The 25,663-nt window shown below is 40.1% G+C and overlaps 1 protein-coding gene across 2 annotated transcripts in view; it reads left to right on the forward strand.

Moving 5' to 3' along the window:
* Nucleotides 1–25,663, forward strand: part of TNFSF11 (tumor necrosis factor superfamily member 11) — a 46,983-nt gene that overhangs the window by 11,441 nt on the left and 9,879 nt on the right. Inside the window, exons 1-2 of one of the 2 annotated variants that reach the window (XM_017814994.1) lie at nt 10,889–11,110; nt 18,996–19,163. In XM_017814994.1, the coding sequence (XP_017670483.1) occupies nt 10,889–11,110; nt 18,996–19,163 (390 nt within the window). Of the gene's footprint in view, nt 1–10,888; nt 11,111–18,995; nt 19,164–25,663 lie in introns of those variants that run through there. The other variant, XM_017814995.1, reaches the window with a different exon arrangement.

Here is a 25,663-nt window from a genome sequence, read left to right on the forward strand (position 1 = left end):
CAGGATCGAAAAGCTGCCATTTAATTAATTGTGAGCCTTGCAACTAGAAATGAACCTTGAGCCAAATGTTGTTTGTTGCTTTGCTTTGTTTGCCTTTTTTTTTTTTTAATTAAAAGATGTCTGGATACCAAAAATAAGCCAAAAGCACTAAACTGGCTAAGATGTTGACTTTTTGCCAGGGAAAGATGTTGTTCTGTAAAAGAGGGAGACAATACTATCACCTGCAAATACAGTCCAAGGACTTGCAGTGCATGTTGGCTGCAATGCTAGAGCATTTGTATGGATCAGAATTCTCCCTGTGCTCTTTCCAGATTAATTTCTCAATTTACAAAATTATTAATCTGGAGGTCTTTCTACCAGCAGTGTCTATTTTATTGCAAGAGTTTGAAATCTTTCCTTTTCTTTGTGAGATTCAGTTTTCTGCTGGCAGGCAGAATAGGTATTGGTCTCCAAGAGAGGAAGGCCACATAGAACTTAGAATGGCAATCTTGTATTGCAGTTTCATTCTCTAAACCTCTCCATTCATGTTGATGAAAATGCCTAGATGATGAGCCTTTGTCCAGTAAAACTCTTTCCTATTATGATTTTAAAACTGCATGAGAAACAGCCTTATTTTATAGATCCACATATTCTGTTCCCGTAAGATAGAAACCACGTAATTCCCATGTGCTTCAAGGTACACGCACCTTGTGCAAGCAAAGGAGTATCTTGCCCTTAGTATTCAAAAGTTCTTCATTTCCAAAAGCAGAAGAAGGACTGGAAAAGGCCTTTTGAGGTAGACTCCTGCCATTGCAAGACTTAAAAAACACTTAAATAATCCCTTTCTCAGATAAAATCTATCTAGTGTGGTTTCTAGAGAAGTTCTGTGCTTCATCTACTCTAAATGATCGGCTATTACAGAATATGACTCCTTAAATGGGTAAAAAAAGAGCTATGAAGCTGGTGAAGAGTCTGAAGCACAAGCCTTAAGAGGAATGGCTGAGGGAGCTTTAGGTGTTTAGCCTGGAGAAAAGGAGGCCCTGGGTGACCTTATCACTCTCTACAACTACCCGAAAGGAGGTTGTAGAGAAGTGGGTGTTGGCCTCTTCTCTGAACCAACTAACGATAGGACAAGAGGAGGTGGCCTCAAATTGCACCAGGAGAGGTTTAGATCAGATATTAGAAAAAATTTCTTCACCAAAAGGATTGTCAAACGTTGGAACAGGCTGCCTGGGGAATGTTTGAGTCAGCATTCCTGAAGGTATTGAAAAGACATGTTCTCATGGTGCTTAAGGACACAGCTTAGTGGAGGATTTGGCAATGACAGGTTAATGGTTGAACTTGATGATCTTAATGGTCTTTTTGAACCTGAAATACTCTATGATTCTATGAAAGCCGCCTTCTGATTTCCTGCTTAAATAATCATTAATCATTAAATAAATGAATAATTTATATTCATTTGTTTGTCTGTAGACCTCTACTTTAAATCAGATCCCTTTCCACCCTCATATTTCTAATGTATTTGTGGCTAGTAATTATGCCACTTTAGCCTTGACTTTGAAATCTTTTCACTCCTCTGATATTCTGGTAGTATTTCTTTGTCCTGCTTCCAGTTAGAAATCTTTCTTCAATGTGGGTATGAGAATGGGACAGTTGCAAGCTCTCATTGGGACTTAAATCTCATCACCCTGTCATAATAGATCTGGAACAAGAGCACTGTATTTAGAATCTCACCCAATTTTACCAGCTTGCTGGCAATTGCCTTTGAGAAAATCAAGAAAATGCAAACATTTCAAACTATAATTAGTAGAAAGTTCTCAACTGGCAAAGTACCATTTTCACACTTTGCCTTTACATGAGCCATCAAAGTATTTTATGATATGTAATTAAAACTGAGATCTTCAAAAGTGTGGCAGAATAAACAGCAGTGTTCCCTGTTTCAGTTTGTTCTTTTATTGTGCTTTTGTATGATGAAGCAGAATAGGGTGTAATCGTCTGCAAGTGAAGAAACTATCCTATTTCTTCAGTCTCCAAGCTAAATGCTGCTGAGGGATTTGCTTTCTACTTGAATATTTCCTGAAACCCTTGCTGATTCTGTTCAGTCCTGGTGCATTGTTGAAGGAGTTATACAAATTTTAGCACTACAGACCTATTGATAACTTATAATACATAAAAAGGTAAAAAGTACAAGTGCATTTCTTTGCTATTGACTATGCTATAGTGACTATGCTATGTTAGGAGGCCTCATACTGTAAAACCTGTCTCTGTTTTATAATGCTCCTGGGCAGCTTTTACTACAGTCTTTATCTGAACTGTTAAGTGGCACTGGCTGCAGGATCAAATGCGGTGATAAAGGAGGAAAAAATTCAGCTACTATGCAGGCTTTGAACACTTGCAGTGCATTGGGGCTGCCATGTTGAGCACTGTGACTCCAAACTTCATGCTATCCTTACCAAAGCATTGGAACACTGTCCTGAGCTGGGTCTGTAGCCTGTTCGCCATAGCAGGTACTTGGAATGAAACCCCCAAGGACTGGTGCTGAGCAGGAAACACCTCAGCCCTGCATTGCTGCTTTCAGGATATACATTCAACATACATAATTGACATGAAACCTTTCTCTAATTTCTGCTGTCTCTTTTCTGCATTGAGCATCCTTTCTGCATCCTACTAAGTCAGAAAACCCCAATTTGTTTTCCTTCTAGTTATTCCGAGCAATGTGGAACAGCTCTGACAGGTGGGCTTACGCAAATGCGTTTGCTCTCACGTCAGAAGAGCAGATGATCGTACTACTTTCCAGGGACGTGGGACATGCTTCTATGTCTTCCTTCGTGGAGGCAGAATTGAATCCAGATGCTCTTGCCCCACGCTTTAACCACCAAAATATGTGGAGAAAAGAGGAAGTGAGAGATGAAGACAGATGTTCCAGATAGATAGATATTATCTCTAAGGCAGATTTTGCTTTTTATGGGAACATACCCATACACCACCCGTCTCCCTCATATTCTTCTTTTCTCCATTTCCTTCCTCTTCCAAATTCCTAAAACTTCTGTGCAAACTGGGAGAGCCCATCCTTCAGCCAGCAAACAGATATGTGGTTAGAATTTCTTCTTAGGGATCCTGGAATATTTGTGGGCTTGAAACCCACTAGCAAAAAGAGGAATGTGAAGGCAAGTCTCCCACATCCTGTGGAGTGACTGTGGGAGAGCCCAGCATCTCTTCCTCAATGGCTGTTCTGTTCCAAGCCCCATCCAGCACTCAGAGGGCACCAACTGACATGACCAGTGCCAGAGAGATGAGTGGGAATAAAGTAGTTTGTGAAATTTGATGGGATTTGATGAGAGCATTGTCAAAGCTTTAATGGGAAGAGTAGAGGCATTGCCTTTTCCCTTCCAAAAGGACATCCTCTTTCCTCCTCCCGTATGGCCTGGAATTCCCTCTCCCCTTTCTAAGATGAAGATTTGTCTACATCAAGTGGACAGTTAATTTGTCTCAATCAACTTTCTTTCCAATATCCCTTTGTACTTAGTACTAGATGATCTTTAAGGTTCCTTCCAACCCAAGCCTTCCTATGATTTAGGGACGTCACTTTTTAAGAAGGAGTTTCTCTACTGTGTTGACCTCCACGTGTTTCAGTCTATCTCTGTTCCCACGGCTCTTCATCAGTACTTCATGCTTCCAGGTCTTCTCTGTTTAATATCCTCTTTAAGGGATATTTGCTACATCATCTGATATCTGTGTCCCCTCTTGTGAGCCACAAGTGCTGCTGGGCATGTCTGACAGTTTCTGACTCATATTCTTTGTTGTAATCGCTGCTGTGTTATGCCTTTTCTTTTTGTGTCACATCTTTTTGTTCCTTCCCCATTCAAGACAGCTCCCACCAAGCCTCCATCACATGTACACACAACCATCAGAATCCTCAGACAGCTTCAGGCTCAGACTTAAACACAAAAAATACCACCACAGGGCAGCTCTGAGCCACAAGCTGCTGGAGTGTACTGGGAAGTATAATTACATGCTTGCCCTTTCTTTTATTTTTTCCCGTGCATGGACTGTTGGCCTCTCCTACTTCTGAAATCAGAACATTATTCTCTTGTCTTATCTGGGTTAACTCACTATTGATTTTGCGGCTATTGGTTTCTTGGGCAGCAAGAGAGACTGGATATTGAATGAGCATGCAATTGTTCTACTCCCTGTCACTGTGGATGGTGAACTGCAGGTTCTAGGGCATAATCCTGGGTTGGGATTTTTTTTTTTTTTGGCCCGAACCACTTTTCCAGACAGTTCAAGGGTCTCAGACCCAGAAATTCCAGTATGGTGGCTGGAGCTCCAGACCCCACTTAATTAACAAAACTGACCCTGTGAAGGACAGACTCCAGGCAACTGCAGTCTGGTTTCCAAACAGCAGGACTTGGGCTAGCCACACTGCTTTCCACAGCTGGATATGGCTACTCCTATTCTGCAGCAGCTGCCACCCACACAGACAAATGTGAGCTAGATGGATCTCCCTCTGACTCAGTACTGGTCTTATCCTTCTGTGTGAAAAAACTGTTCTGCGGCACAGATGCTATCAACAAATGGTTTGCTTTCAATTGCATATACCCTAACTAAATCTGATCAGTAATAACATCAACAGGTTCCTCCTTGACATCGGAGCAATTCCACCATTTCTAGGTAGTGCTGAAAGCAGTAAATGTGTAGTAGCAGCTTGGAAGATGGCCAAAAAAAGGTAAAGTTATACAGTTCCTAGTTGTAAATTGAAATATTTAAATTTAGACAGATGGTCTTAACAAAAACTTAGGGATATTTCAACATAAAGTTGTATTTCAACATAAAGTTATGGAGAAGGAAAGACCACTTGGTGAAATTAGATAGAAAGTGTTCAACTAATTCTGACAATGTCATTTAATAAAAAATATTATTTCTGCAATACTTTAATCTGTTAATTGTACTGTAAGTTGTTTTGCTCTGTTTTATTTGGAAAAATAAAATTGAAACACTTGTAATGTAGAGTTTGACCAGAGTGACTTTATCCAATATCAGACCCCTACGATCAAAGTGCTTCACTGCTTGTGCTCCTGGGATGGATTATAATCACTAGGATGGACTCCCACTTGCCTTTTGACTCCATCTCAGGAGTCTCACAGCTCCATATGTCACCCATAACTTTGTCATGGAGTTTGGCTGAGGACGCTTGAAACTTAGGCGCTACAAAGAAATGTGCTATGACAGTCAAGTGATGCTAAAGAAATATTTTATATTCAGAAATGTTTCAGCATATCCGGTTTTAAGAAATATGCAGAAAGTCCCTGTCCTGCAAAAGAGGCCTCGAGGTCATGTAATACTAATGTGTGAAAGCTGTACAATACAGAAATAAATTGTGCAAATCCATATAAGGTAACTCCAAGCCTTCTTACAGGAGAAACCTGATCCAACACATATCAAAGTCCTGAAAAATGTATTCACCAATTTCTTTGAGCTTTTTAAGAGGCTCTGAAGGCTTTAACTACTGACAAGAGATGTAGGGCTTTTTTTTCGGTTTTACCAAATCCAGAGAGACACAAACTGTTCTCTTACATATTGTCCAGTAATTCCCCCAACACCCTATTGCTGTCTTCAGTCTTAAAACAATATAAGAACATCCCTACAATTTCATTTCAAGTAATTTTTTCCTGAACAGGGAAAAAAAGCTACTTCTATTACCTTAAATTAAGGGTTTATACATAAACATAAAAGACTTTAATTTACACTAATTATTTCTGTTGAGATTTCAAAATCAGTGTCATTGTTTTGACCTTTGTCATACCCACTAGACTAGAAAGAAGCAGAATGGCAATTTGATGGAAAATTTAAATGACATTTTAATGCATATTTCCACTGTTTTAAAATACAGTAATTATTTCCTGGTACATCAGTTGCTGTTTCCCAGCCTTTTCTAGAATAGTATTTTAAATAAAAGTCTACATTTTCAGTGAGGCGTTCTGTGTTATTGGTCATATTTTGTCATCCTTCTCATTACACTTACATATTTACTTATAATAAACACTATATAGCATGTGGAAGTGAAAAAAAAAGTTTAAGTCCAACTCATGACAATTTTGAAGATTGCAGAATTTCATTTCCTCCTAACATGCATGGAAAACACCTCTGCCTATTTTCACTGCTTGCATCAAAACATCCGTATTCACACTCAATAGATCAGAATTTCAGTACAGGATTTTCTTTGCATCTCCTAAAGAGTCTGAGCTGTTCCTTGGAAACCCTACTGTATAAAATATGCTCAAAATTAATACATAATACATCTCAATTAAACATTTGTGTCAGGTCTAAAACAACTTTTTGCTGATGAAACAATTTTGCTGACAATATTCCAACCAATAGTAATACCAGGCAGTATTAGTTACAAATATTTGTCCACAGGAATAAAATCTTACTGGTGTAAGAATACAAACATGTTTAACTGCTTTACCAATATGGAATATTTCAGCTGCATAATCTGTCTCAAGGTAAAAAACACTGTCTTATTTGAAGTGAAGATCAGGAGAAGAACTTTTTGTGGTTCTCCCTATATTGAAAGAGAGAAAACTAAAACAGACAAAAAAAAGGGTTTTTTTCCCCCTGATTTTTTACTTTGACCTGCAGACTTGTTGCTCTTTGACATTTTCAGATTTTTCAAGACTTTCAACATTGCAGTGAGAATCAACGTTTCAATGAGAACTACTTTCAACACAGCCTTTTTATGTAAACACAGTTTCCTGTTTTGCTTCAAAGCAAAATGATGAAAAAAATCCTAGCACCTATGCACTCTTATCACAAGTAGGAGATTTATGATCATCTCTTGTAACACAAGTATTTTGTAGACAATACCGAAGAGCTGTGTTCTGCTCAGGGGCCAAGAGTTCACATCATGTAGTACTTACTTGCATCTACATTGACATTATCTGCAAGCACAGAATCACAACGAGGTTCTAATGAAAGCCCATCCTTTACCATTTATAGAACCAGGACTTAGTTCATGGAAACTTTTATATATGTTATTATTCCTCACACAATCCAAAGAATGCCACTTTTTTTTAGAAGAAAATATCTTTTATTAGGCTAACATAGACAATTGTGTAAAGGAGATATTAGATAAAGCAGATTCATTTTCATGTAGATGAAGTATTCTTTGGGTCCAAAGCATACAGAAAATACAAATTGCTTTGAATTGCAATGAATTGTTTTAATCGGTCAGATATTTGAGAGAAAAGTGTTTTCTACTTTGGAAGCAGAGGGTGATCCCGACCCTGTTAAAAGTGTAAGTGGTGTGACAGACGCTGAATGAGCAAAGGAAACAGTAATTCCCATCAAAGATCAGCATGACTTGAGAAGTGGGGAAACTCAGAAGTCTTTCTCAACTTAATCTGATATGGAATCTCGTATCTGATAGAGTTGCACATTTTAGTTCTCTGGCCCATGTTTGGTCTTTCAGAGTCCGTACTGCAAGCTTAGAGATGGGGGAGTTGTTTTGGGAATATAATTTTCCAATGTGTAACTGGGTGTTGCTGTTCCTTCCTAATCAGGTAGCACACGGTGATTGTTCGGTTTCACCCACAGAGTTCCCTAAGAGCAGTGAATGCATTGCACGATGCCTATGACATTTCAGGATTCTTATGTGTAGGATCTGTGTATTTCGGTGGTTCTGTTGTAGCAGATGTTTATCATGAGGGCCTAGCAATATTTGGATAATTTTCTTGAGCTATCTGGCTCTAGCCACTATCTACTGGTCTGCCAAAATTTGCTTTCAGTGATGGAGCTCATGATAATAAGTATGATTTGAAGGAAAGGAGGGGTGTTTCTAGGAAGAATAATTTCAAGGTATGATTTTCTTCCAATGTAAGCTACAACTTGTTAACATTTTCCAGTATACATTTCTTGCATGTTGTAGTATACAATACCCAGTAGGGGATTATCTCTCTGTATTGTAGTAAGTTTGGATAAGGTTTAGGTGGCTTCTTCAAATATGTGATCCTAGTGGAGTGTCACTCTTGGGTAAGCATCATCTGTAGCTTTGTGAGGGTGTGTCATGAGTGTTTTCCTCAGAGCAAACGAGGTGATGTCTGTGGGCTGTATCAGTTTTTCTAGTGTGTTTTGGATAGCTGATGGTTTGTGGAAGGAGATGTGTTGGTCTGTGGATTTTCTGCATATGGTAGTTTGACAGTTGCTATTTTTTGTGTTGACCTTGGTGTCTAGAAAGTTGATGCTGATGTAAGTTTTCCAGAGAGAGTTTGCTGGACAATTCTGGTTGCTGAATTTGTGGTAGAAGTCAATAAGGGAATCAAAGTTTTCAGTACAGATGTTATTTATGTACCTTAGTGTATCCTAGGAACCCATGTTGGTTTGGTGGGAAGATTAATCTTGTACTCGAGGTGTCTCCTGAAGAGTCTGACATCCTGGCGCTTGGATACGAGTACCTAGTTGCTTCTGTAATTTTGTGAAGATGAAATTGTTGTGGATGAAGATTAAATAGGTGGGCTTGACTATTAAATTATTAAATGTCAATAGATTGGCATATATAAGATGTCAGTTAGAAGGTTGATATCACTCAGGCATTGGGTCAGGCATAATGCTTCCCTGGTGTAGCACTGTATTGGTAATACTAAAGATGGTGCCAGTAAGAAGATAGTTTATGAAGCAGTGATCGTGGAGGAAGCATGTTTGTCTGGAGAAAGCTGTTTTCACAAAATATTTAAAGATGGTGTCTGCAGATCCTCATAGTTCTTCAGTGAAAGTCTCCTTTGGTTTCCTTCTGCAAGAATCTAAAAGATCACCTTAAGGTGGCAGGAGTTAACACGATTTTTTCCTTCTTCATTAGGAAGAAATATAAACTCTATGGTGAAAAGAGCAGATGTCTTTTTTGAGTTCCTTCTCATATAAAAGCATAAAAAAATCATCTGCTAGCATCACTGATATTATCCTAACTTCTCCTTTATCATTTGTTTAATAACTAATTGATGACTGGATTTTAAAAACTATGTAGACTCTTAAAAACCCCAGTTGTATCTTCAAAAAAATTATTTCTGAAAGAATTGTTATTGTAGGCCAATGTAAAATTGATTTAGGAATGCCCAGCTCATTATAATGTGAGATTATTTTCATGGTTATTTTAGAGGTGATGGTGGCTATTTTACCTTCGTTTTGTTTTCAGAAAAGTTGAGACACACTTACAGGAACAATTCCTCTAATTGGACTACAGACCACAATGCTCCCAATGTTTCCGAGCATAAAAGTAAGCATTGAGAAAGAAGATATATGGGGAGCTATTCAAGGTTGGGGTATTTCTCCATGACTTCCTGGTGGGTGATGCTGGTATGCAGGTGCTGTCATCATCATTTCTCAGATGTCTCATTGTCGGCGAAGGAATTGCCATTGCACTATTTGGGTCCAGTGCTAAATGATATCAGCTTGTTTTGATAGTAATTTGTTGCATGGTGGTTTGGTAAGTTTTAGTTTCCTTTAATTTGTTGGAGCACATAATTTTGTCTGGTTCAGCCAAACTCTTTGAGAGGTAAAGTTTATCATCTTCTTAGATTAGGCAGATCTAAACAGGATATTCTGTTATGTATCCAGAATAAAATTAGACCCTTTTCTACAGACAGATGACCTACAAGATATATCTGTGTCATTCTCCCGTGTTCTTTAAAGATTTAGCCATACTTCAACTCACTTGCTTTTGTGTCTGGACCATCTCCCTACTGAATTTTACAGGGCTGCAGACCTAATACATCTGCACTGCCATTGCAATAAGCACTTTCATAGGAATTAAGAGAATGTTTTCCACAAAGTGAACTTGTCAAGCACATAAACTCTACCTACCAAAGAGATAGTAAATCCCAAAGTGTAGATAAACTGATAAGTCAAAGTCCAGATGGAGGAAAGCCTACTTGGACGCAGGAAGGACTAGAAATAGGCAAACTTTAAATGAGTAAGTATACGAAGGTGACCCTTGGCTTAAATGGAACCCCCAGAGGACCATAAGAAAGAAAGTGCCTACAAACTGTAGCGTGGCTTTATGAAGAAAAGGTTTTGGTATGGAACGCAAGCTGAGACATGGGAAGTGCTGTAAGATGTTCCTAACCAAGAGTTCAGAAACGCATCTGTAGCAGACTGGTTGCATGTGGGGAGATGGGGAGGCTCTGAGCTGGTTTCACCAGCAGCCACGTGCCAGCACACCTCTGCCGTTTCTTTACCCCATTCCTTTTACAAAACTGTGAACTAGATGTGCCTCTTTTGGACAGTGCAAGTCAACACCTTTTGCGCTCATTTTAGCCTGGCCTGAGTGAGGAGGGAGCGAGACAGGGAGGAGTTGACAGGCCCTGAGGGCAAAGGGGCCAGGGGATGACTGATGGGACCCACTCGAGGTGCATGCTGATTCTAGGTACCTGGGAATTTAGAGGAAAAAGGACCTTCCAGATGCAACTAGGGGCTCAGAGAAGCCTCAGCTGACGGCGCTGCCTGGGTGCGATGCAAACCTGAGTGGGGAAAAGGTGAGGAGGGGGCAGGAGCCGGCGGAGGCAGGTCTGCCTGCGCTGCTCATTCATGGAGGAGGGGAGGAGCAGCGCCGACCGCGACCGCCAGGCGACCTGCCCGGAGGGGGACAGGGACTCCGGGGGCAGGGGCGGGACAGACCCGGCCCGACCCGGGCCGGCAGGGGCCGGTCGGTGCTCGGGGAGGGGAGGCGAGGAGGGGGCGGCGGTGATGTGTGTGGCGACGGCGGGCGGGAGCAGGAGGAGGGCGGCAGGGGCGCGCCGCCCGGGGCTGATTGGCCGCCTAGTTTATAAGAGGTGCCTGGCCGGGGTTGTGGGGTTGTTTGCCGGCCCTGGGGAACTCCGTGAAGTCGTTTGTGGAGCCGTCGGAGCGGAGCGGAGCTGCCATGCGGCGCGCCAGCCGAGACTACACCAAGTACTTGCGCGGCTCGGAGGAGCTGGGCAGCGGCGCCGCCCACGAGAGCGCCCCGACACCGCCGCCGCCGCCGCCGCTGCCGGCACACCCGCACCCACCGCCCGCCTCCCGCTCGCTCCTGGCCGCCCTCGTCCTCCTGGGGCTAGGGCAGGTGGTCTGCAGCGTTGCTCTCTTCCTCTACTTCCGAGCTCAGGTGAGCGGCACCTCCGCCGGCGCCCACGGGCGGCGGCAGGAGAGGGTGCGGGGGCCGGCGCGGGCGCTTCGCGCCGTGGGATGTGCGACCGCCTCGCACCTTTCAGAAGAGGGGAAGGCCCTCGTGTCTGTGCGATTGAGGCGATTAATTAAAAAAAAAACAACAAACAAACTCGGAGAACATATTTATCTGCTTCTGAAATTGGTCCAGCTTTGAGGGACGTCGGGCTGAGGGATTGCCAGTGCCCTGCCCCGCCTGTGGTGTCCCCTGGTCACTGGAGATGCTCAGCCCGAGGTGTTCTAGATAGTGCTGTGGGTTGTGGATGCATGTTGGGGTTCAGGGATTCTCAGCGGATATGAGGGGTGCCCGACTCGGGAAACAGCTTAATATTGATCCTTCACTTGAAGTCTTGCAGGGCTTTGGTTTTTGATGATTCAACTTTTCCACTGGAGAGGAGTTTGACAAGGTTGAGGTCTTTGGCTGCCATGAATGTTTCATCAGCAGGAGAAGTGTCTTTAAAGAAAGAAAGGGTCACCACGCAACACCTCTTGGGATGGTTTGTCTCTCAGGCTGCAGAGGGGCACCGCGGAGGAGCGGGATCAGTGCGCTCGCGGGCATCGGCCAGAGGTGCCCGCTGCAGCTCAGGAGCTTTTTCTGGGATTCTGGGGGTTTCTGGGAATCGGGGAGAGAGCTGCCCCTCACCTGCCAGGCCGCAAGCCCGACGGGGGATGCTTCAGAAGAGGCAACGATGCGTGCAGAAAGGAGCACGGGGAGGTCTCGCTGTGGGGGGAGATAAGGTGATGAGCGGTTAGGGTTTCGGAGAGAAGAGGAGCCTGCTTCTTGGAAATAGCTCGGCTGCTTGGATTCTCTCGCTGCTGCATCTCTTACCCGCAAGGCTGAGCCCTTTCAGAGGAAGTGGGGAGCTGCCAGCTAGTTACTTCTCAGGGCTAGGTGTTAGATTTCTGCTTGGCTTTATTGTCGGATGCTAATTAGTTCTGTTAGTGTGGGTCTTACTGCCTTCATGGAAGTGGCACTTCTGTTGCGAGTACTTTTCATTTGAAGTCAGCAGAGAGTGGAAACCTGTTTCTTTCAGTTTACTTTCTAGGTAGAGGTGCTTGACCTTGATGTAGCAGGCTGGATTTCTTAACAAAGTGCACTCTGAAAACAAATGTTGCACCACTTAAACAGATAAATGACTATCAAATATACAGTAGCACTGCTGATCATTTAATAGGCAGACCATTTCTTATTTTCTTATCAACAATGGCTTCGTGTTTTCCATTTTTAAAAAAATAAAATGGAACAGCAATAGAGTACTTAGTTAATCATAACCTGCATACTTCAGAAGAGTGACATTTAATTTCTGGGACTCATTGTAAAATCTTAAAGCTGTTTGTTTGCTTCACAGTTAAATAAATAAATACGTACTTCAACTTCTGACAGGGAGTGTTTTTCACTTCAGATGTTCATGAACTTGAAAAGACATTCTTGTCAAAACATAGTTCAGAGATGCACAGCTGTACATTGATTAGTGTCCTAGAGACCCATTGCAATCAAAACAACTAATCAAAGTTATTAAGGCCCTTATTAAGGACTCTTTTTGATAAATGCGTGCCAGTGCTTCACACGTGCCTAATAAAGGCTAAAAAGGAATATTTTTCTTCTGCTTCCTTGATTTAAAAAATTGCATCATCCAGCAATAATTCTGCATTTGGCAGCTTAATTCTCTTGCTGGTTTCTTGTTCCTGCAGATTTGGAGTAATACTGTTGAATAGAGTCCTTTGTAAACTTGAACTTCCAAAGCATCTAAAAGAGGTGATCTAGCTCAATGTAGGCTTGACTGAAGTTGTTGCCTGAAAACTTTGTAATGAAGAAAATAGATTAATAGGTATACCTTTGAAGTAAGTATGTAATTCACAATAATAAGATATAATAATCCATAGTTGTTCACCATTTCTAATTATGAAATAAGATAGATGAAAAAATATAGTAATCCTGCAAAACGTAATTCTGATTTCACACTCTTAGAGATTGTTTTATTTATACTGGACATGATTGGACCTCTTTCTTTTGAAAAGATTTCTGTCACGTTTGGTTGAATTAAGCTATCTCAATTTGGCCTTTTCAATGCAAATTTCAGCTATCTGAATTTGTGCTTTAATAAGAGAACTTAAATTTTTTGGTTTATTTTGTTAAAATGATGAGAAGTTAGTAGTAGACGCTGTACATCAAAAGATTTGGATAGTTTGGTTGGTGAATTAGCCAAATGTGAATTAGAAAGATTTGACTGTTTAGGCTGATATTAAGAAATTATACATTTTGTGAACTCTCTAAAACCCTACCTAAGAGTCTGAATAAACTCTGACTCAGTTTTACCATACACATTTTGTCTGTATTTGCATAAAATCATTTGGGCTGGATCATGACACAATATAAGCTGAGACAATAGTTGAGGTTTTGGTTTTTCCTTAGTTTTGTTTATTTTGTGGTTTGAGCGTTTGGAATTTCATAAGACACATAACGAAGACTGACACTAGGTTTTCACGGGTAAACACATGTTTGTGGACAAGAAATAATGCAGTGCAATGCTAGTGAGACAATGAGCTGGTATGTTGAAAAAGAAAGAAAAAAAAGCAAAAAATTGAATTTTACCCATATTCTCATAATAGTGTTCTGAAATGTAAAAACACTAGGATGTTCTGACTTTGCTTTTTGGTCCATCCTGTGCAGTGTACTGAATCCAAGAAATTAAACAATATCAGATTTTATTGGTCTGGAGCATTTATTTTGCTTATACTTTATGAGGAATATTTGCTCATTATCTATAAAAATGCCATGAAAATTTAGTTAGAATGCTATGAAAATTTAGTTAAATACTCAGAGCAGCTGGAAATCATCGCTCAATAGAGACTCATGCACAGCACGAGGTAAGAGAGCAAAGTGTCTTATTTAACTTCCGCTGGTAAATGCTGAAGTATATCTCCCAAGGATTAGCTTTTAAGCTTTTATTTCTGACCCATTTTCTTAGTGCACTTACATCATAAAAGAGTAGGAATTTCATCTAACACTGACTGAACTGGAGGGCAGTGGAACAAACTAGAAGTTCTCAAATCCAAGTGTGGGGGCTGGGTGTCTAACTCCCGTAGTTAAACATAGAACTCCAAGAGTATACATTTTTCCCATTTAAAAAAAGGCTAGAAGTCAGATTTTTATTGTCATTTCATTCTGATTTCATTCTGTATGTTTTTAGACAATTACCTTTCAAGACTTCAAGTTCTGCAAGCATGATAGAGCAGTGGCTAACAGAAAAAACAGCTTGATTGTGATTATTAGCATTTTTTTGGAAGCCTAGTGGAACCCCCTTTTGGTGCTTAAGAAAGATCATGGAGTGCAAAGGGATATTTGATAGTCTGGAAAGTGGCTTAAGTTTTGAAAATAACTACAGGTATAAATGTTAAAGGAATAAGTGTTTAGTGTGATATTGTAATATCACATAATTGATGCAAAATTGAATAGTAAAGGTGGCTGGTATGTATTGTATCTTTTAAAGCCAGACTGAATCTTTTTACAGAAGAAAATTGGTTCTTAATTCTGTAATTTCATTTGACCTCACCCACTATGCTGGAGTTCATTTTATCTGCCCTGAATCATATGAAAAGAGTACAGAAATGCAACTAGAATTATGAGAGGTGATGAAAATCAAGTGACAATGAACAGTCTGGTCTGACTTCAAGGTCAGACACAATGGATAGAAAAAAATAATCTAGACACTCTTCTCTTTAAATAGTTTAATTCCTCTAGGGCATTTAGGGTACTTCACATGTTATAAAGCTTTTTCCATTATTTTTGTTTTCATCTGGATGTTTCTTCCAAGTATTAGATCTTTAGGACTTTATGCTGAAGGTCTCTGCCCTACAAGTTAGCAAAGTGCTTCCTGTAGATCATTCTGGTATTTCATAATAATTTTCTTGTTCTTTAGAAGTTCTTCTCAAAACATGTCCTTGAAAGTTTTTCTGTGCATCACTTTGTGCCCACAATTTTGATCTCAGTGCTTGGTAATGCTTGTTTGCTGCCATGGCAGTTCAGAACACATTCTTTGTAAAGATACAAGATGCAGAATTTCTGAGAATGCCTTTTCAGACAAGAGAGTTAATTTTCGTAGTTAAATGAGGTGAAGACTGTGTATTCTTTGAAAAAGTTAAGGGCAACAGATGGGTTAGTCCCAAGATCAGAGTTTCACCTTATCAAACAGTAAATCTCTAGAGACTTGTACTTTTTGTCACGATGGGCTGCACAGCTCTAAATTGCTGAAGATATCAGTTACAGTGTTTCCATTGAGCTTTCAGTCTTTTACCTCTCAGTGCAGAGATGCTGGCTTTCTGTTTTAGGCCTTCAGCAGATAAACTATAATCTGAGCAAGTGACTCTGTACAATCTGCCGTTACTATTCTGGCACAGTGTTGTCTGACACATTTGATGTGACGGTGGGTGATAGCTATAAGTCTATGCTGGCATGATTTGTCATGGTAGATGCTCAGGCCTTTACAAACTGCATGATATTTAGGCTGTAAAACCTAGTATTCTTGTCTGCTTTTGTGCTTTGCATGTTTTCATAAATCCCAAACTGGGAAAGTAGTCTGACTAGTAGAATTACTGATAAAAATTAGTATCTAATGGCAGTTATTTTCTGTAGCTTTCTATCTTCTATCCTGTGATCTGTGTGGAGGGGAAAAGGCTCAGGTGCCCAGATCCTGGTGAGGACCCTAATTCCCTCAGGTCTCTAACAATGCCAACATGAGAGGTTACATATGAAATAATGGGTCCTATTTTGAGTCTCTCAGTACCATATCAGAGGCATATCAACAAACTGGAAAGAGTCCAGCAGAAGACCACAGTGATAGGTAGGGACCGTGATATATAAAAGAATGGAGAACTGTATTCTTTGAACCTAACAAAGAACAGACTAAAGTGAGGGAAGCTAATCACTGTTTTTAGCTGCCTAAAGACAGGCTCTCCAGAAGTGCTCAGCAAAAACAAGAGGCACAATCATAAATTGCAGCAAGGAGAACTGTAGCTGGGCATCAAACCCAGGGGTTTTTACACACTAGAAGTGGTGAAGTTTTAGGATAGTTTGCCCAGAGAGGTTGAACGTCTCCATTGATGGAAATTCCCCAAAGCTTGTCTAGACAAGACCTTAACCCACCTGACCTAAGTTACAAGTTGATCCTGCTTCAAGCAGGAGACTGGACTCCAAAGGTATCTTCCAACCCAAGTCATTCTGCATTAACTACCTTCTAGCAGCTATTGGTAAACATTTTGTGCTTCTTATTTATTTATTTTAGTTTACAGTTGATTTTCTGAGTTCTGAATACTAGTGGGACATACTGTGAGAGATGCTTTTAGGTTGCAGTGTTACAGTTGTTTAAAGCTAGTACTTCCTGCTGAAATAGCCTTCCTGCTATTTCATTCCTATGCCTGTCCCTATACTGGCTCTGATGCTTGTCTGACACCTGGAGTGAGTTATTTTTGAGGTGCTAATATTTCAGGAAATTAGGTCAGCAAAATTTCATCCCTGTTTATTAGTTTAGAAGAGGAGAGTGAAATTCAGGAATTAAGTTCTGTGGTGAAGGTGGTGAGAGCACAGAGGTGCTGGTTTAGATCTGCTTAAGCAGTTAATGAATCTGCACTGCACTAGCTGACTTCAGAAGGTATTAGTGTAGTTTTTAGCGCTTAATTCATAGAACTGCAATGGCTGTACACAGATTTTCTTTTGGGCTTAGCTGTGTCAGGCCATCACAGGAGGATGTTACTGCCTCTAAGCCATTCTGTAACTCATTGCTACCCCTTTGCTCAAAGCTGTGGCATATTCTGATGTTCAGGTGAACCTTTTATGACCTGTTTCATTCCAAAGCTGCAGGGGTGACTAGGACAGATAAATGGGGTCACAGGGGCTGGCATTGGTCGAAATGAATAAGGCAAACAGCTTCCATCTGGAGACTTCAGCAGAAGAATGGCAGCATTTGGTGCTGCTGTCTGTGCAACAAATGTTTGTCTGCTGTATGTGCCTGTTGGATGGCTGCCTGGCTGGCATAGACTTAAATTCAGCTCTGTAATCCCAACCTTATGCTTTTTGACTTGGTTATTTTTTGGGGTTAGGGAGTCGAATTTATGTTCCTGTGAGCTAGTGATATAACATGTTTGATTCACTGTGGCTGCTCTGTGTTCTGCAAAACTTCCTTTTGATGTTCTATTTTGTTCAGCACAATGTTAAAGGAAACTGAACACATGTCAGGCACTATCCATAAAGTCTTGGTATTCCTGCATTGGGATTACAAATAATGTATTACCTTTTGAAATTCTTGGGCAAAATTGTTTCTTCCACCTATTCAGAAAGGTAAATGTTCTTTAACAGGCCAGCTGATAAAGTTAGAGAACTTAGACAAGAGTTTGGAGGCATAAACCCTATTTCAAGCCTGAAGTAAAAGTTCAATAAGTACAACTTTAGAACAACTGTTGAGAGTTAGGCCATCTCTGAAAGGTAGTGGTTAATATCTCTTGACTGTGAAGGATATGGAGTATGCGAAGAGAGGGTGAAATGGTTTAACTAGTATGTATGCAATTAAACTCTGCCAAGGTACAGTCCTAATTCTTGGAATATCCTTCCAATTTATCTAACTGATAGAATTCAGGGTTTTAAAGCATACTTGTTTCACTCATAAAGACTGCTAAAAATGTCTTGTAGATACTCTGAGCTAATCAGTCTTGGTCCAATGAAGCAAAGGTGTTTTGCAATGCAGTTTAATCATCTTTTGGTCTTTCTAACTTTTGCTTTCTTAGTGACTGTTTCACATAGGAATACCTCTTACGACTGTCATGGCTTTATCCTAGCCAGCAGCTAAACCCCATGCAGCCACTCGCTCACTTCCCCTAGTGGGGCTGGGGAGAGAATTGGAAGAGTAAAAGTGAGAAAACTCATGGGTGGAGATAAAGAAAGTTTAATAGGTAAAAGAAAAGCTGCACTCACAAGGAAAGCAGAACAAGGAACCCATTCACCATTCCCATAGACAGGCAGGTGTTCAGCCACCTCTAGAAAAGCAGGGCTCCGTCACACGAAACAATGACTTGGGAAGACAAATGGCCTCACTCCAAATGTCATCTCCTTCTTTCTTCTTACCCCAGCTTTATATTCTATATGCTATTTGGTCAGTTGGGGTCAGCTGTTCCAGACTGTCCACTCCCAGCTCCATGTGCACCCCCAGTCCAGTGACTGGTGGGGTACGGTGAGAATCAGAAAAGACCATGACTCTGTGTCAGCACTGCTCAGCAGTAACAAAAACATCTGGTATCAACACTGTTTTCAGCACAAATCCAAAACACAACCCTATGCCAGCTACTGTGAAGAAAATTTACTCTCTCCCAGCCACAACCAGTATACCCACAAAAGTTTCTGTGATAGCTGGCTGATAGCTTCAGTGATATATTTTCAGAGAAAACTTCTGTTTCTCCTCTTGAAAATGATGTGCTAGGTGTTGTACATACTTTCCCCAAGTTTCTCCACTTGCCATTTTACAAACAATAGCTCTTAGAGGTAGGATGACTTTGTTTCCTGTTAAAATAACTGTGATATTGCACTGAGTGGTTGAAAAATTGAATTCAGGATAATTGATTTTACTGTAAGAGTGGGGTTTATCTTAACTTTTGAAAGTCGGGTATCCTGTCTCACATATTTGTTGAATGAAATAAACCTCGATGTTGGGAACTTCTTCTCTCTTCATTGTTTATGAAGAAAATTTAGATAATAAAATTAGCCAGGTGCCAAACTTTTAGATGGTTGAAAAGTGTCCCTGACACTTAGAACTGTGGTTGTGCTTATGTTTTTGTTTCAGATGGACCCTACTAGAATTTCAAAAGAACACGCACACTGTGTCAGAACACTTTTTGGTCATCAAGAAAGTACAGATTTACATGACGCATCCTTTGAAAGTCAAGAAATGAAGTTAATGCCAGAATCATGTAGAAATATGAAACAGGCTCTCCAGAGGACTGTGCAAAAGGTAGGTGGCACAGACTGGGTGTTCCTTTCTTTCATGGTCCTGTTGAACTTCTTCCAACATCTGTATTCGGAGGTAAGTTCTAGAAATTGTTTTCTGGTGTTCAAATAACACCTGATGTTTCATCCAAGATTGCATTGTGTTTACTCATGAATCTGGTAATGGCTAACCAATTCTGTATTCAAACATGTTTTATTTCTCTTAATTTTTTTAAGAAAGGAAGACTTGAAGTTTTACTAAGAAAACTGATTGCAGTTAGTTGGTTAGCCATTCTGACTTTTGGATGGACCTGAATGGTAGTCATTTATGCTAATATTTGTATAGGTTTGCCAACACTTTGGATGCACATAAAAACCAAGTTACACACTTTTTTTCAAAGCAGTCTTCCTGTCTGTTTCCGACGAGATTCTCCTAAGTCAAGATCATCAGCAAGCAAAATATTGTCTGAAGGACAAAGAACATAGCATTTGCTTGCGTTTGCTCATTTCTTACTCTTTCTGCAGCCCCAAATGAGGGATAATATTCCCTATTTTTTTTCCTCCCTTTGCCAGTTCTCTGTTCTATACAGATCATTCTTACACTGGCAGAAGACCTACTTTGCCATAGCATGATAACTGAGCAGTCTTATGAATAACACAAATAACAAAAGTGGTCAGCTGAAGAAGTCAACCCTAATGAGGAAGACTAGACAAGTGGGATATATGTCACAATCCCCTCTTTCTGCAGTTACTGCCTTTGGTCTCTTTTTGTGTTCATGACGGTGTTTAGAGTTTAATTATGGGCTGTTTAACAGATGAATGTCTGCTATGGATTGATTTTCCTGGCTTATCAGGTCCACTACAACTTTACTACTTCACATCTGCATAAAACTGGCAGTTTTTGATTAAGGGTACTGCTTTAGATTTGAGCTGAACTCACATACACTTCAGAGTGAACTGTGCTTGAGTTAAATTCATAGCATTTTAATTGTTCTAATGTAATGTTTGCTTTTAACAGAGAACCCTGAGTGACAGATCTTTTTGAGAACAAAACACAAAGAAACATAGGAGCCCATGTCTTGTCCGTTTTGCTAGCCATCTCCTTGAAAAGCTTAAGAGGCAGACAAAGTGTTAAGTCTGTAGAATTAGTTCTTTCCTCCTGCTACACCTACATCTGTGCTGTGTATTGGTACTGGACTGCTTTTTCATGTGACTCCCATGACAGAGTAAGGAGCCTGTTACTGTAAGTCAATGGGAAGCCTTGTATTCTGGTCATTTACTGCTGGTTACTCAACAAAGGCATTGGCTTTAGTTGAGGCTGCATATCCTGCCAGTCTGGATGGAAGTTAAATGCTGCAATGTCCGCGGCCAGGATAAATAGTGAGTAGGGATAACTTTTCTGGTTGTTTACCATTAGTTTGAGAACAATAAAATTTCCTTTGCCAAAGTAGACTCTGAATTTCCTTTGAGTGTAACAGAATGTATTAAGCAGCTGCACCAGTGTTCTAGATGCTTTGTCATCTTATATCAATGATAGAGAAAAAAAATAGATAGGAAAATGATTGCCTGAGGCTATGTTTGCATCTTTCCGGTATATCAGAGAAGTGAAAGTAACAGTGTCAAGGCAGAATTATACTTTATCATGATCTGTAAATTCTGCCTTTCATTCACCCTGCTGCAATGAAGAGCAGAGATGCAGCCAAAGCTCACTTGCAGTTGTGCTAGTCTTTTGTATGTGGGAATGCAGCAAATATGACTTGAAATAGGATTCTTGTTGTCTGTGCTTTCTTCACTTTCCCGAAGCAGAATTTAACCTGTGTGTGTTTTAAGAACCAGTATCCCTATTTGAAGTGGCAGCATGTTCAGTGACTAAAATGGAACACTTTAAAATACCATTTATCTTTTGTGATTTTTTAAATATATTGTCTTTTGCAAATCAAGCTGTTCAGGAAATGAAAATAGACAACTTACTTTTGCTCAGGTTTATGGTTTGGTTACAGCTTCTAGCTTACTGCACCGGTTCTCATCTATTTTCTTTGCACACCTGTAGACCTAGTACTTAAATCTAAAGCAGGGTTTGATGTTGAAAATGAAAGTGCTCTTAGGAAAGCCAGTGTTGTAGGGCTGCAAGGTCAGGTCTAGAAATATTTGTCTGCTGAAAAAATAATAATTGAAGATTTTTCTTTTAATCAAAATCTAATGACCAATTCCTTAACATATTCCAGGATAAAAATTCTGCTTAAGGAGCAGCTTACTAAGTAGAAAGCACATTTTCAATACTGCATATAAACTTTCAAACAGACAACTACTATACTTTCTTAGCCTGTCTGTTTGCTTAATTTTTTTTCCATGCAACCCGAAAAACCTTTTGGCAGTCCAGATGCACTGACCACAGTCCTTATGAAGTCTGTTATGAGCATGAAGTAGAAAGGACTACAAACATATCTTTGGTCAATCCATAAGTAACTTTTCTTGGCAATACTCCCAGCTTCTAGCAGCTTGGGGAGTTCAGGCATAAGCTAGTCTACCCACACGACAACAGAGTGCTTTGCTAGACCTCCAGGGCAGCACTTATAAAGATATCTATATACTTAGCAGACATTTAAAGTGCACATAGTTATGGACCAAGTAAAGGTTTCACAAGTGATTACTGTAAGTTATTAAAATTTCACTGTTTCCATCCTACAATCTTACATGCCTTTTTTTTTCTGCAAGCAATAGACTACTCATTTGGGTAGAGGTTGTGTTGCTGGTCTCCAAACTGTAGTCTGATGAGTATTGGTTCATGTACTTTATTTCACTTCCTTCCTGATTAACATTCTTCATATTGCTGAATTTCCGGCAAGAGAATCAGATGCTTCTTCCTGGTACTTAGCTGTACTTAAAGCACTTGGGTAGTAAAAGAGAAAAGTGCATAAAGAAGCTTTAAGATCACAGATGAAAAAGCACATGAATGTCCAAAGGACTTCTTGTTGGTCTCAAAAGGCTCCTCCTAGCTGCTCAAAGTAGATACTGAGATATTGTAAAAGCCAAAGGAGATGAAAACCGTTTCACAAATATCATGTGTTCAAGTGTAACCTTGTCTCTGCATCCTCAACACTGGATATAACTTGTATAGCAAGTTATTTTTGCTTTGAACATGCTGAGTTGCTAAGGGTAAAACCTGCAACCTGCTGTAGATTAGGAAAAGACCACTTCCCAACTTTCCAGACACTTAAAGCATGATTTTTAGCTTTAAAATGTGAACATTTCAGAACTTATTAATGGCATCTTAAAATTTTTGGTTGAAGGGAAGACATGTTTTCCATTTTTGTGACTAACTGCTTGTCTGTTGTTTAAACAGTGACTGTATGAAGGAGGCTGGAATGTGGGAAGCAGGTCAGCAGAGCTGATTTGGTTGACGGTGGGCAAATTACACAAAGGTGTACAAGAGTAGCTTATCATAAGACTAACAGAGTGGTGTGACTTTTGTGTACAGTTTTGCTAAAAATAACTGAACAGCTTGGTATTACAGTTCTGTGGACAGCAGCATTAGGAGAAGTTGCTGGTAATATTTTGTCAGTAGTTCTTGTGCCATTATAGCAGTTTCTTAGTCACAGGTTCTGTTGAGCTGTTTCTACTTCCTTAATGGGAGTCTACATTGTGATTAAGTATGAGATGCTTAAAGATGTTCAGGTGCTAAAAAATGCAGTTGATACTTTAAAAATTTGAAGACTCATAGCTCTTAATTCCTTGCAGTATGAATACCAGGGGACTTTTTATAATCCCATTAAGGGACTATCTTTAGACATCTGGATTTCTTCAGATACTCAGTGAAAAATTTCCTTCAGGGTCAGAAAGAAGTACATGGTAAAATGCTTTTCTAAGGTAGTTTGTGTATCAGCACCTCAGAACTGTAGAAACATGAAGTAAAAAAACAAGAGGTGTTGAAATACTTGTTCTTCAGGAGGAAACTCACAACTCCATATCTGTTTTCTAGGGACTAGTTCATTTGTTTCATCTCCCTTTTGGAAGCCTGGGCAACATAACAGAAAGGAATATCAAAATTTTATGAGGCTGGCCAGAATCAAGTAAAGAACTTGACACCAATCCAGAGCTTAGAGAACTGATGGAGGATTTCTGTTTTCAGGCCACAGTCTTGCCACTTCTAATCCAGTGACAAGCACACAGAAGAGTCAGAGAACATAAGCCAGCCTCCAACTCTTCTCAATGTGTTAGTGGTGAGCTCATGCTTATAATTTCCTTTTTGATGTAATGATACCTTCATTCCTAATTTCATACTAGCATAGCTTCAAGAGGAGTACAGGAGAGTGTTCCTGTCAGAGAGACATGCTCCTAGGAAACAGGACAGTAGGTTTGAGACCATCAGGACAAGGAGACTTGTGGACCCCAGTCTACCTGGGTAGCTGTTCTGCTTACCAAGTGTTGATGCTGCAGAGAAACAGCACCACCAACAGTTAGAAAGAAGCTCAGACCGCATTTCATGAGGGTCAGAGCCTTTCCACAAGGAAGATGAGTTGGATCAGGCTGCAGGATCTCTCACTGCTTAAGCTAGAGCATCTTTGGAAATGTGCAGAAGCAGAACTCTATGCTCCTAGGAAAAAATTAAGTTAAGCGTAGAATAGCAATTGACCAGTTCAGGGATTTCAAAGGCTGAGCAGCTACCAACCATGGGATTTTTTTTAGTACCAATTTAGATAATAGGAGATTGAAGTGTACATAGTTCTTTTTGAATATGCCCAGTAGACTCTCCAGGCAAGAACATTATCACATGCCCCAGAAGGAAAGGATATGAAAGCAAACTTGACATTTGAGAAGTTTCCATTAAGAAAGCAAGAAAACAAAGAAGTTTCCCCTTCAAAGGAAAGGGTTGAGGATAGGTGTGTTGCAGTAATCTCCGAGTGTGATCTGTCGCCCAGGCTCTTCTTACCTTATGTCCTGTTCTCTTCAGAGTCTTTTGCCATCTTTCACAGTACCTGGTACTTGCAATTTCTTGTCACCTTCCTATTTTCTACTTGAGTGTGGTTAGCGGCTGATGGTGGTGTGCAGCTCCTAGAATTAAACCTCATTTTCATGCTCCTAGAACTGACATTGAAGTAGGAAGATCAGAGAATTAAAGAGAATGTAAGTAGGGGAGGTGGATACGAGTTTTACTTCTGAAGTTGTGATTCTGCTGCATCTCTTCTTGTCTCTACTGCAAAAAGCATCTTTGTGATTCTTATCTACAAAATCAGCATATCTCTGCTGAAGTATTATGCTTTGATAGTCATAATACAACTTCCATACTGCTGTGGCTTTTCATTTTGGTTTAACATTTAAATACCTACTGAAAGGGGAAAGTGAGAGTAATAAATGCGCTGGCTAAGGCATTATAGACTTCACTGTGGTTGCAAAATTACATAAAAGCAGGACTTCAGGTGTTTTTAAAGCAGGATTTCAAATTCTAAAACACCGCAGTGATTGAGAGCACAGTTACATTGCTGATCTGGCCAAATCTGAGACATATTGCATATACATGGATTGAATCAGGCAAACAACAGTATGCGTTATATAAAGATGAAACAAGGACCACTCTTAGGTTTCAAAGAGGACATGACTTGCTATCATCAGCAAAATGTTCCTTTTTACTGAACATCTTCTTGATGGCTCCATGGTATAAGGTATTCTGAATAACAAAGATATTACCCCTGTTTTTTCAAAAACATATGGAGAGTCATGGAGAAAAAGGGGACCGAACTGAGGATTGAACTTAATATTACCAAGACTCAGTCCATGCTTGTAAGAAGAACAGGCTGCTTAGATTTTTGAAAACTGCTGTTTGTATCTTTTTCTCAAGAGGAAGACAGGTGTGGATTATTTAAACCAAAGCTTTTTGTGGTGCCTGATGTCTGCAATTTGTGCTGTTCTTGGGTTTGTGTAACATGGGTTTCATTCATGTTAAAATTCATCTGTAGTTTTGAAGAATTGCATTGAATTATGGTACCCGGTCCATTTGGCCCAGTCCAGATGGGGAGGATGCTTAATCCTTCAGTTCCTGCATACTTTGTTAGCGTTCAAGTGTGAGGAACGGAGGTTTTCATTTACCTCATCACAGATGAAATTCAGAGCTTACTTTCCTTAGTTCTTAGAGTGATTGCACACTAATTCCTATGTAGAACTGTCTCTTTCATTACTTTTGGACACCAAGTAATTAAATCAGTTCATAAACTCTATAGTTTGATGTGATGCCTTCTTATTAGTCATTGTTCCATTATACTTGGAGAAATAATCCAAGTGCTGTAAGTAGGAAAGGTTGTAAATGTCCTGTCACCACTACTTCAATAAATAATGCAGTGATCGTACACACCATTGTTCCTATTCACCTTTATCAGAAGATTGGACAGAGGAAGTAATTTGATTGTGGCAGCTAAACTGTGTGTGTTCATATTACACATTCTCATATTTACATTATGCATATCCCAGGTATCTGAATATAATGTAGGTGGAACAATATCCCCAGATATTTGCACAGAGTATTGTAAGTGT

This window comes from Lepidothrix coronata, unplaced genomic scaffold (genome assembly GCF_001604755.1).
Source record: "Lepidothrix coronata isolate B3197 unplaced genomic scaffold, Lepidothrix_coronata-1.0 Scaffold48, whole genome shotgun sequence".
NCBI classification, from domain to species: Eukaryota; Metazoa; Chordata; class Aves; order Passeriformes; family Pipridae; genus Lepidothrix; species Lepidothrix coronata.